Below are 12947 nucleotides of genomic sequence, written 5' to 3'. Positions count from 1 at the left end.
AAAGGCAGGTATTATTGTTTTGATACTTAAAGATAGTAATTTACATTAAATAGATGACCTAAAACTAAAAAAAAAATTAAGTTCTTTCCATCTCTTTTAGATTCATGTTTTGGGGGAAAGAAAAACAAATTTGAACTTGGAAAAGAGTTAAAGACAAATTGAATGCAGTGAAAAGCCAGTAAAGTAGGTGATAAAGTGGATATTAATAGTAGGAGGTGATGTGAAACCAAAACCATGAAGGAGAGAGAACACGGGTATAGGGGCAGAGGTGTGGGTCAGAACAAAGTCAGCTTATGGAGGAATACCAACATTTGCGTTCAAAGGGTGCTGCTTAAAATGAGATGCTTCTGAATCATAATGAATAAAAATGAATAGAATCTGATTGCAAAGGAAAATGGCCAAGAGAATAGGACTGTGGAGACAAAAGAATGGATTTTGGTAAATACTATGTGAATTGTTTGTAAGATTGTCTCATGTGTCTGTTAGCTCAGAAAATACTCTTCAGCGTGAAAGAGGATAAAATGAATTGTGAAAACGATTTGTAAATAAAAGTGCCGAAGAGATTCAAGGCACGGTGTTATTCATGTATGGTATACCCAAATGAGCCATTATCCCTGTGAGGTTATATTAACTTGTTTTTCATTTAGAATCAAGCAATTAACAAAAAACGACAATACAGCACAATTACGAGAGCATTGAGGTGGGAATCAAGACGCTGGGTTTGAATTCTAGCTCCACAATTAACTAGCTGTGTGATACTAGGCAAGTCACTTAGGTTCTCTGAGCCTTAGATTCCCCATCTGTTAAAAGAATTTTCCAAATTACCTCTGAGGACACTCTTAGCTATAAAAGTTTATGATTCTCTGATTCTGTGTTGTCGAGCAGCTCAGTGGAAGTTTCTTTGAAGGGGTCAAGATTTCAGATGGGATTCTCTCACCCAGGGGCCCCTAATCTATCTGAAGAGATTACCTGAAGTTTTGATGCATAAGTGAATTAAGTGACCAGATTAATTCACTGGATTAATCTGGATGAATTAAATAAAAGCAATTTGAGAGCTTATAAGAGAAACCTGTTACTGGAGTCTGGTTGGACACTTGGTGTTAATTATGAGAAAAGAGATACTATTCATAGGATACTCTTCCTTTCTCTCCAGCTTCTTTTATGAATTTGCTTTTAAAAGTAGTCCTTTAGTTTTCCTTTTATAATCTTGTCTCTTTTGACCAAGTGTGGCTTCATGGACAGGAGACAATTTGAACTAATATTGAAAGAAGGGTAGAATTTAGACAAGTTTGGGAAGGGAAGGGAGGCCTTTCAGGTGGAAGGAATAGAACTTTGAAAGGCTTGAAATGGAATAATCATGTATTCATTCAGGACATATTTATTGAGCATCTATTCTTCCAGACCTGGCACTGTGTTAAACACCTGGGACTATTAAAGTGGCAATTCCTACTATCTAGAAAGGAGGACAGACGTCAGTCATATAATTACACAAATATATAATTTCATATTTTGGTGAATATTATGAAATAAGAGGATAGAGAGCCATGAGAGCAGATGGCAGGTGGACCTCATGCTGTCTGGGGCAGGAGCTTCCCTTAGGAAGGGCTATTTCTGCTGAGACCTGACATGGAGCAGCAGTTGGGTACATGCATGGAAAGAGGGAGAAGGTGCAGAGTGGAGGAAGGGCATTTTAGGCAGACAGGACAGCGTGTGCAAAAGCCCTTGGAATTGAGAGTCCATGGCATGTTTGAGAAGCTAAAGAAGGCTAGTGTGACTGCAACTTGGAAAATAAGGCGGATGGAGAGAATCCTGGAGGAAAAGGCAGGTGGGGAATGAGCACCTTTGACAGAGTGTAGACGCTAACATCCTTATGAGCCAGTTTCTGTGTGCCCGATTGGAAGAAAGGATCTTTACTGTGGGGTGGGCATTGGGGCATCTGGGCACAAGCATCGTCTATGCTTTGTGTGCTCAAATGGGCCTTTAGAGTCACCAGCACCTCTAGCAAGGAGTAGAACACTGACTTGGGAAACAAAAGGCTTTGCTTATTCAGATGTACGTATGACCTCTGAATTGGAGGTCCAGTCGGGTGGATAAGCCTGAGGAATCCTACAAAAGCTATGACAAAAATAAGGCTTGCTATGTTAGCAAACAGGGTCTAATGGAATTGCTTTCTTGCAAGTATGGTATCACCAGAACTACATGTTTTCCTCTCCCTTGGTCATAAAATTAAGTGAAAACCCTGCGCAAGGGTGTCTCCTCATATCAAATCCAGGATTCCAGTTGTCATAGGCACCAAGAAATGATCACAAACCCCGCTTGTAGTCACCCTACAGAAAACACAGTTGAGACAGTTAAATGAGTCGCCCCCATCAGTAGCATCTGGTCCCTAATTATGCATCAGCCATTTTTGGTGTCACTCCCCCCTCTTCAAATTGGGACTCAAAAATGCACCTCTCGGGGACAGTGGTGTAAAGAGAGTATGATAGATATAGAGTGTCTTTCTGGAGGGTCCATTTCACTTGAAGGTTTGTGAAGAAATTTATTTTTTTATTCTAAGCACAGATATAGAGTAGACTATAAAACAACCCTGGAATTTTCTGGTGAAAATTAGAGACTTGAAAATGTTTGCCCTTATTTCAGACTGCTTAAAAGGTCAAACCTCCAGATTCCTGGTGGGATGCTTTATTCCCTTTGGCTGTTAGAGATGTTTTGATGAAAAAACTTTGAGAAGCATTGAGTCTTAAACTGTTATAGGATATCCTGTGCTTTTCTCACCGACTTCTTAGAGTAATGAATTTTATGAACTTGCTTTTAAAAGTAGTCGTTCGTTTTTGCTGTTGTAATCTTGCCTCTTTTAGGTTTCGAGGGAGGATGTTTTGAAACTTGATAAACAAGTGTGTATCTCCTTACCCCTCTCTGCTTTCATAGCCTTCACTCTCATGGCGCACCTTTAAGTCTTCATTTTATCCTCACACCTATGCTCTTGCAGAGCTGTTTTCCCCTGTTCCTCTTGAATCCTTTACATGCCCTTATTCAGACCCCTTTCCATCTCTGCTCTTCCTCCTTTGAGATGTGACAGTTAGACCAGTGTACACTGATCCATGGCCAAATGAGTTGTACTTTTGTAGGAGGATGAGATAATGTTTGTTTTTCCAACATCTTTTCTAATGTCTAGAAATCTTCACCTTTGTTAGCTGCAGTGTTTTGGGGGGAACTACCCTTCAGGCCAGCTCCTCTTCATCCGTTCTGACTCAGTCCCTGGCTCAGTGCCAAGCCCAGCAGACCTGACCGCTCCTTCCTTTGAATCCTCCTAGCCCTCCTCTGCCTCTGTTGACAGGGGCTTCCTTGTGTCATGTTGCACTTACCTGTTGACACATCCGTCTTCTCATCTAGAGATCAGGGAGCCTTGTGTTCTTCACCTTTGTATCATCATACCTGGTAGTGAGCTTAGCATGGGCTAGTGCTCAGTTAACATTAAATAGATTGACTGAATGGATTACAGGAAGTATTTACAGTAATTTGGAGATTCTTTTATTCACTTGGTGGCATCCAATGTCAAAGAGTAAAGAAGCCCAATATAAGGGGCTGCATCTTATAATTCAGACTTTTAGAGGTGGAATGGGAGGGACTTCAAGGTAACGTTGCCAGACAAAATATAGGGCATGTAATTAAATCTGAATTTCAGGTAAATAACAACGTTTTAAAAATATAGGCATATCGGGCTTCCCTGGTGGCACAGTGGTTGGGAGTCCGCCTGCCGATGCAGGGGACACGGGTTCGTGCCCCGGTCCGGGAAGATCCCACATGCCGCGGAGCGACTGGGCCCGTGAGCCATGGCCGCTGAGCCTGCGCATCCGGAGCCTGTGCTCCACAATGGGAGAGGCCACAACAGTGAGAGGCCCGCGTACCGCAAAAAAAAAAAAAAAAAATATATATATAGGCATATCCCTACTGTTACACAGGATGCACTTACACAAAAAAATGGTTTATTTTTTATCTGAAAATACAAATTCCCATTCTGTATTTTTATTGGCTAAATCTGGCAGTCTTACTTCAAGGTCAAATAGCCCCACTGTCTCCTGCGGGCAGTTGTAGGTCTGTGCTAGGATTCAGATCGTGGTCCTGAGGCAGCACTTGGCCATCTGGATTAAGACACATCTTATGTGCCCTGCAGTATGTTTTGAATTTTTCAAGTTTTGCCAAAATTGAAAAATATGGAGATTTCCCATAAAAAATCCGAATTTTCAGGTTCTCTTCAGTGTTCTAAAGCCTGACCACACTGGCTCAGCACTCCTGTCCAGCTAGGGAACAGCTAAGCCCATTTTTTGATGGAGCATGAGCTCTCTGGACTCCCTGCTCCTCCCCAGCATTGTGGGGAAATTTCATCTGCCAAACATTATCAGACTTGTATGGTGTTTTTCTTAGAGTTAAGAGGAAAGTGAAACATTTTTTGAACTCATGTCTCTATTAAAAGCAGGAAAATAAAAGGTAGCCTTTTATCAAGTGTTTCAATAAAAATGGGAAAAATCCTCTTGGATAAGCAAAGAAATTTCCTTAGTGCATTACGTGCCAGCAAAATGAGCCTGTGTCTAAAGAATACAAGTAGTGGTACTGCTTTTCTTATCCCTCCCTCACTTATTCACACAGTGAACTTTAGGGCATTTGAGTTCTTGATCTCCGCTAGAATGTAAAATCCCTGACAGCAGAGACTTTTTGTCTTTTTGGTTTACTGATGTATCCTAAACCCACAGAACAGTGCTTGGTTCTTAATGGACTTTTGATCAATATTTGTTAAATGAAGGAATGGATGATGTAAACCATCTGAGAGAGAGAAAATCTTCGTGGCTAGAAACCTTCAAGAAGGGAAGAAAAATGTTGCCATCTCCAATAGGATGGCATAACTAGGTGATTGTCTACATCTTTTTATAAATATCTTTATGGTGTAGATGCCTTATAACTCCTAAGGGCAAAGGAAAATGGTTACTGAGGACAGAAGTTCTTGTCTACATCTCCAGAGCTTAGAGAGACCTTGGATGCAATTGTTTCCCCTCGTTATCAAGAAAGGAGTTCTTTGGAGAACATCTGAGGAAGGAACCAGAGGCACAGGTTGGAAGGACTCTTTGTTGCTATGTGACCTGGTTTCTCTCCTGCCTACCACTAATATTGCCACAACCCAGGGGATTCTTCCTTCAGCCTTGCAGAAGCCAGCCAAGCCCTCCCACTTGCTCTGTGGCTACCAAGGAAAAAGGTGCAGAGACCTTATTTTGAGCAGAAACCAGTCTCATTTTTTTTTTGAAGACCAAGATCGTCATGGCCATAGTTCAGTGGAATGCTACCTAAACTCCATGGGTTTTGAGCAAAAAATCAGGACAGTTACACACTAAGTTTGAATTTGCCTACAGGGGAGAGCTTTTATATAAATGTATTCCAAACCGTCCTTCCCTCTACATGGGAGATCTGCTGGCTCTAGGGAATCTGGCTGGAATACCAAAAGCTGCTATAAAATGTATAGTTTGTCACCCCTTCTGATTATGTCTGGTTACTGCCATATGGTCTTTATGAATTCACAGTTATTCTTAGAAAATATCCTTAGGGGTGTGGTAAAAAGGCACAGGACAGAGAAATATAGGCAAATGAGAGTTTGGTTTTCAACCGCAGATTCAACAGTGTGGCCCTAAACAATACTTCTGGCCTTACAACTAAATGCCTAGGAGTGCAGACAAGAAAACAACAGAAAAATGTAGCCAGATCTGTCATTAGTACTCCTGGTAGCAAGCGTAAGATGCCTATATTAGTTTCCTAGGGCTGCTATAACGAAGTGTCACAAACTGGATGACTTGGAACAATAGAATTCCATTGTCCCACCATTCTGGAGGCTAGAAGTCTAAAATGAAGGTGCTAGCAGGACCATGCTCCCTCTAAAACCTGTAGGGGAGGCTTCCATTCTTCTTAGCTTTTGGTGATTTGCCAGAAGTCTTTGGCATCCCTTGGCTTGTATATACATCACTAAAATTCTTTGTCTTCACATGGCCTTCTCTCTGGGTGTCTTCTCATTGTCTCCCCTCTGTGTCTGTCTGTGTGTCCAAATTTCTCCTTATGACAATATCAGTCATATTGGATTAAGGCCCATCCTGACCTTATTTTAACTTGATCATCTGCAAAGACCTTATTTCCAAATAAGGTCACATTCTGAGATACTGGGCGTTAGGACTTAGACAGATCTTTTTTTGGGGGGTGGGGCATAATTCAACCCATAACCTCTTAATGCAGTCGTATTATTCTTTGAACTTAAGCTTTCCAGATACAACTTGTTGTTCTTCCTGTGGAATATTACATTGATTAAATTGCCTCTTTAGTTTTTCAGCTATCAGATGCTTTTCCCTGGCAGGCTGATATAATTAAGGAACGAATAACGGAATCAATAAGGAAAAGAACGTGCTCTTTCATATTTTCCAGCTGTTCCAATGATTCATTTAGGGCGCTGCGTGTGCATGTCACTACTGAGTGCGTGCTTGTTAAGAGAGATGAGACCATGACATATAGTGGAAGAAGGGAGAGAAGGGGGTCTGGATTGTTCTTTGGTAAAGGTCCAAGAATGACATCCTTGAAGGGAGGGGACATCATAAGACAGTATATGGAGGAGAACACCATCTCATGTGTAACTTTGTGTAAACAAGAAATGTTTTAAACATGTTTATTGTTTGGAAAATACATTTTATTTTAATGTTGCATGAAACACTTTGGGTTGAAGCCATGCAGGACTATATAAACACTGCGTGAGCTAATACATTTTCTGTCCAAGGAAGGATTCATTCACCGCTATCCATGATAATAACCTCTGTGAAATACCATTTTATGGAAAGTCCCGTGTTGCTTTGTCTAATTCCAGTTCCCCAGTGGAAAAATTGCAGGTTTAATTCTTGGTCTTTCAAAAGATAGATAAATATAACATGTACATTATAAAAAGAAAATTATTGTTACATAAATTTAAATAGAATAAACCATAGGCTACTATTACTACTGAAGTATAATATATATCTATTGTAAAGAAATCTAAAAATAATGGGAAGCTTTAAAAAGTATATAAATTACCCATCATTCCACAATTCAGAGATAACCACTACTAATGTTTTGACATATTCTCTTCTAATATATTTCAAGTTATGCAATACTTTAAATAAAATTAGCATCCATATGTGCATGGTTTGTAACGTATTTTTAAATAAATAATATATAATGAACATTTTCATACCATTAAACAATCTTCTAGCACTTTCTGTTGAGTGATTGCCTATGTGCTTTGTTTCTATTTCAGTGTCAGAGCTTTCATTTTTTAAATTACTAAAGTAATACATGTTCACAATAATTTTTTAAAAATCCCAAAAACTGAAAGAAGAAAATATCAATTGCCCACAATCTTACCATTGCAGAGATAAACAGTGTTAATATTATGGCATATAATGCATGGCAGTGTAATTGTCTGGATTTCTATCTTTTACTATCCATGGTATTTTTAACCTTTGTAATCCCTGCACTTAGTTCAGTGCTTAAAGCATAGTAGTTGGGCTTCCCTGGTGGCGCAGTGGTTGAGAGTCCGCCTGCCGATGCAGGGGACACGGGTTCGTGCCCTGGTCCGGGAAGATCCCACATGCCGCGGAGCGGCTGGGCCTGTGAGCCATGGCCGCTGAGCCTGAGCGTCCGGCGCGTGTGCTCCGCAGCGGGAGAGGCCACAGCAGTGAGAGGCCCGCATATCGGAAAAAAAAAAAAAAAAAAAAAAAAGCATAGTAGTTGTTTGAGGTACTTTTAGTGAATGAATGAATGAATGAATGGATGGATGGATGGAGAGGCTGCGAAGATTCAGCTTGTGGGAGAATACAGTTCATTTCAGACTCAGCAACTTCCTGTAGATTGAGAGACAAGGTAGCTAACCCAAGGCCCTTAATGAATAGGAGCCTGCTCTTTCTGTTCATCTGAATCAGCCTCCAGGCAGAGAATTCAAGTTGATTTTTCTCTCATCAGTCAAACTGAAAAGCTGAAAAAGCAAAACCAGACACAGGGAGGCAGGAAGTGGAACAGGCTTGGATGAGTAGATCGGCACTGAGCTCTAGTTGTTTCTGTTGGGAAGAGCATGGGATGAGAGGAGCCGTGCTTCTCCCAGCAGTACGCCCGAGCAGGAGCTGTGGTGGGTGGCATTCTGCCATGACAAGCAGCCTCCATGATGGAGGGTCTGATGATTTCCCTGGCAGATTCAGGGGTCGGTGTGACCCTCAAGGTTTTTGCCTGACTTGTTGCTAGAGTTTGCAGCAGAGGAAGACACAGTCTTCCTCTCCTGCTTTTATTTGAAGGAATTTGGGGTTCTGTTTGCTCAGGTTGGAAGCAGGGCCGACAGAGAGTCTGATTGATATCTTTGGGTTGTAGAAGGCACCAACCAAAGTCTCTCCTATATTTAATTGAAAAACATCTGTCTTAAGTCTCAGCATATGCCATGGGAAAGAAAGTGATCTATTTCTTAAAACCCTGCATGGAATACTCAGTTCTTGCAGTAAATTATGTGGATATATTCTTCCCATATGGGATGGTCTGGTCCTCACAAACCCTCTCCTTCCTCCCAAGCCCCTCTCCAATATAAATATACATACAGAGAGATATAAAAACATCTGCAAATAGATAGATGGATGGATGAATAGGGAGACAGACAGACAGACAGCCTCCACCTGCTTTTTTTTTTTTTTTTTTTTTTCCTCCACCTGCTTTTGGCCAGCAACTGTTATCACATCCCTCCTTTCTCTTAGAAGCGCCCCCAGAGCCAAGCTCAAGACCTTAGCCATATTAACACCTTTCTCCACATTGTCTCTTCCACCCAGGAAAATCTCAATCCACCTTCTCTCTGGCCCACACCACCTATTTCCAAAGGCCTAGCTCAAAATATATTTCTTCAGGAAGCCTCATTGTTCCATTTTTACCCCAGTTTATCTTTCCCATCTCTCACCTCCTGGAGCCTTAGCCTTTGCCCCATTTTCCCATTTGATGTGGTGGACCTGTATGTATATTTGAGGGTCAGAGTAGTTTTGCCTATTTTTCCCATGTGCAGAGTTGGACACACATAGTAGTTGGTACTTACTCATGGAGTAAGAGCCTGGTCTGAATAAATACTGTGAGAGTTGGTGGAGTTGATGTGTTGTAGTGTAAACCTGGCATCTGCTAAATCAGCATAGACATCCTGGTTTTCCGTACGGCTGCTATAGTCACTTTGTAGAACTGAGCATTGATGTCTTCATCTATAAAGTAGAAATGCTAATATATCTCTTTAACTACCTTTTAGATTATTTTGAGTTATATGTGTGTGTGTGTATATATGTATATATGTGTGTATATATATATATATATATATATATATATATATATATATATATATATACGACCGCACACAAACATATCTGTTATTTACTGGACAAAAAAGAGACTTTAAAAAACATAGTTCACTCATGGTGCCAATGTTCAGTAATATTTCCTGAATGAAGCTGATGTACTGGATGTATATTGAATTAGAAGACCCCATGATAAGCATAGCACAGTCATATTCATGCATTTGGATAGAATGGATGCCTACTCGAGTGCATTAGGCGCTCTGATGGATTGGAATGTTCATCTCCAGAAGGGTGACACGTGCATTTCGGTTAAACAGTGTCCCTTGATACTTATGCTCTCCTCACTTCCTTGTTTTGCAGCTCTACAGCTCCATGGACTTCGGGAGACGGTGGCAACTCATGCATGAACGCATCACACCCAACAGGTTTTACTGGTAAGCCCCATCCTCGGTCTCACCACCCTCTTGGATAAGGAATTATCAGACAACATAGCACTCGGGACAATTCCTGGACACCTTCAGCCCTTGAAGTCATGTGTGTCCTAGCCCTTTGCTACTCAGAGTTTGGTTCACAGACCAGCAGCATCTGCATCACCTGGGAACTTGTTAGAAGCGCACAATCTCAGGCCCCACTAAGACTTCCTGAGAAAGACTCTGCATGTAGCATAATCCCTGGTGATTGATGGATGGGCTGGAGAGCTCCATGAGAAGGTCATGATGGGGTGCTCTTAGCTATGTACTAGTCTCCCTTCTTTTTGGAAAATAGTAGATATTTCATGAATCTGTTCTAAAAGCAGTATTCCAAAAACATAGTCTGAAGAACATTAGTTCCACACAGTGGTTCTCCTTCCAAAGGCATTTCTGTGGTCACATAATTTGAGGTAATGGTTCTCTAACTCTGCCCTCCTGGAGACTCAGGATTCACGTTAGGATACTGAAGACTCTGGAGAAGCCCAGAGGGAGGGAAGCTGCCAAACACAAAGTTACTGATGCCCAAACTCATTTCACTCCAGAATCCCTTTCTCACGTCACACCCGAATCCTTCAGAGCCACTTCTGTGGAGCACATTTTGAAAAACTTTTTTAAGAGTGAATATGTGTTTAAGATGAAGAATTAGCCCTTCCTCCAATCAGAAAATGTCATTCTTTTTTAATTGAAAAATACTTCATTAACTATATATTATGTTGTAAATTTTAGTTGGTCTTATCAGGGAGAACAGATTTACTCTTGTACAAGGGGCAAGTGTTGTTATTAATTGGTATTTTTTTAATACATGCGTACTGTTGTTACCTTGGTTGTAGCAAACTAAACTTGGTTTGGTATAATTTTACCTTTTACTCTTCCTTGCTCTATGAAATGCTTCTTAGTTGTCTCTCGCTTTCATTTCGGCAGAAATGATGGCCAAATATATGTAGGAAGCGTACACCAGAGTGTATATATGCTTAATTATGTGCTTAATTAAAAGCACAAAAAAATTAACAGTATTTGAAAGTAGTACCTCTTCCATGTCTCACTTTAAATACCTTAGTCAGTCCCTTAAGAAGTCACAAGATGGCCATTTATGCCTTCCACAAGGCGGGGGTGGTGTGTGTGTGGGTGGTGGTCATGTAGGTATATGTATCCCCGTATGTCTATACAACCATACCAACATCTTTGGAAGCAGCGTTTTCACCCAGTCCCCTCTGTACCTATAGAACTTTGTCCAGAATTAAAATGATGATTGCTGAAGCACACTGTGAAAATCAACCGTGTCGTATACACAAAGTACTGGGAGAAAATCAACCGTGTCGTATACACAAAGTACTGGGAGAAAATCAACCGTGTCGTATACACAAAGTACTGAGAGAAAAAAGGGAATTGGGATCACTGCTTTTGACTCAATACCTTGGCTATGCCCAGTTATTTTCCCTTTTCAGACCAACTATTATTTGGTCTGTAACTAGTATTACAATGATTATTTGGTCGTATTTAGAATTGTATTAAGATTTTTTTTCAATAGACTAAGGTGGAAAAAGGAAATATTTGTTTTTCTGATGTTCTAGCTATATAACTACTGCCTTTTTGCTTTTTGCCAGTTTCTCAGTGTGCTAACACTCAGAAGCCCCTCAAAAAGAAAAAAGTAGCCCTCTGCTATTTCTGGAACAAACTCTTGAGATGGTAAGGCAGTTAGCCGACTAGGAAGTCACGTTGACGGAGAAGGAAAGTACAGTAGACTGGATAAGACTTGTCATTGTTTCTGAAGGAAATTAAGTGGATGAAGAGCAGCATTTTCCTTTGTTTTGCAAAGAGCAAGAAGAGAATGTTCCAGTTGCTGTCTGCCTTCCCCCTTCCTTTGTGTAGCAGAAAGAATAAATCCTCAGGTCCTGGCAATTGTATTTCGCCTCTTCTCCACTCTGTGCTTCTTTCATATGTGCCCCCATGGGGAAATATAAAAGTTAGTGCCTGTGCTGGCTAGCCAAGTGGTAGCTGAAAATTCCATTTTTGTATTATCACTTCTCCGTTTCTGATGTATAATTGCTGTGATCATTCTTTTAGGTGCCATAGGAGTTGCAGAGGAAGAGCTCATTTTACACAGACCTTTTTTAAAATTTTCCCCAATGACAGAATTCATGGCTGTTGAAAGCGCTTATGTTGGAGAGACATGGCTTGTATGGGTTAGGAGTGGAAATATCGACAGGGCACCTCCTTGAGGAAAGACAAAGTGTGCATTTCTCAGGGTGTAGAGCACAGCTTTGGTTGAGAGAGCGCCTCTCCAAGCTCTGGTTTCCGCATCTATGCAATGGGAACAATATTCTTCTTGTCAGTTTCATATGCTTCTTGAAAGGACCAGATATAATCCTTTCGGAACTGGACTCTTGGCAATTTCGTTTCACCATTTCAGATTTATAATTTGTAAGTTATGTCTTTAAATACTATGTTTACCAGTAGTTCTGAAGACTGTGACACATAAGTGATTTGTCATTTTTCTGGGACGCAAATTTGAATCCCATTCCCAGTGAGACTGTTTACCTGTGGACATCTGATAACAATCGAATGGGTCTAATTTACTGCCAAGAATCCACATCTCAACCTAACTTTGTTGTCCTCACTCTTTCTGGAGTCATAATTCTTCTGACATGGTAAAAACAAAACAAATCAACAACCCAAAGCCCTATAGCTGCTTCTTTGGGAGGGTTGCTGCAGGGTGAAGTGGTATTAGGGACGGTGGGGATGCACTGGGGACAGGGCAGTCATGCCAAAAACAAGACATTGAAATAAAAGACTCTTATCTTGAGATATGTAGACAAATAGAGTGAACCTGCTAACCAGACAAAATATTGTCCAAATATTGTTATCTATAATTTGGAGATTTTCAAATGTCTAGGGATAGATCCTTCACGAATGCTAGGTTTCTTCTCCCATGTCGCCCTCAGTTGGTGGAAAGTAGCAACCTAGAAGGGACTTGGGGGGAAGAACACTGTGATTCAGAAAAGATCTCTGCCAAGTGTGCTGGAGAAGAATCGACCATCTACAGTGATGATCAACGTAATGGCTGTGAAAATGCATTGGGAATCATAAGCAGCTATCATGATCCATTTCC

The 12947-nt window shown here is 40.8% G+C and overlaps 1 protein-coding gene across 1 annotated transcript in view; it reads left to right on the top strand.

Annotated features, from left to right (window-relative positions):
- Nucleotides 1-12947, top strand: part of SORCS3 (sortilin related VPS10 domain containing receptor 3) — a 595228-nt gene that overhangs the window by 360380 nt on the left and 221901 nt on the right. The window contains exon 5 of the mRNA XM_065894299.1: nucleotides 9729-9802. Within this exon, the coding sequence (XP_065750371.1) occupies nucleotides 9729-9802 (74 nt within the window). The remainder of the gene's footprint in view (nucleotides 1-9728; nucleotides 9803-12947) is intronic.

Source organism: Phocoena phocoena, chromosome 16, assembly GCF_963924675.1.
Source record: "Phocoena phocoena chromosome 16, mPhoPho1.1, whole genome shotgun sequence".
NCBI lineage: Eukaryota > Metazoa > Chordata > Mammalia > Artiodactyla > Phocoenidae > Phocoena > Phocoena phocoena.
This window is presented reverse-complemented; position numbering and strand designations above follow the sequence as displayed.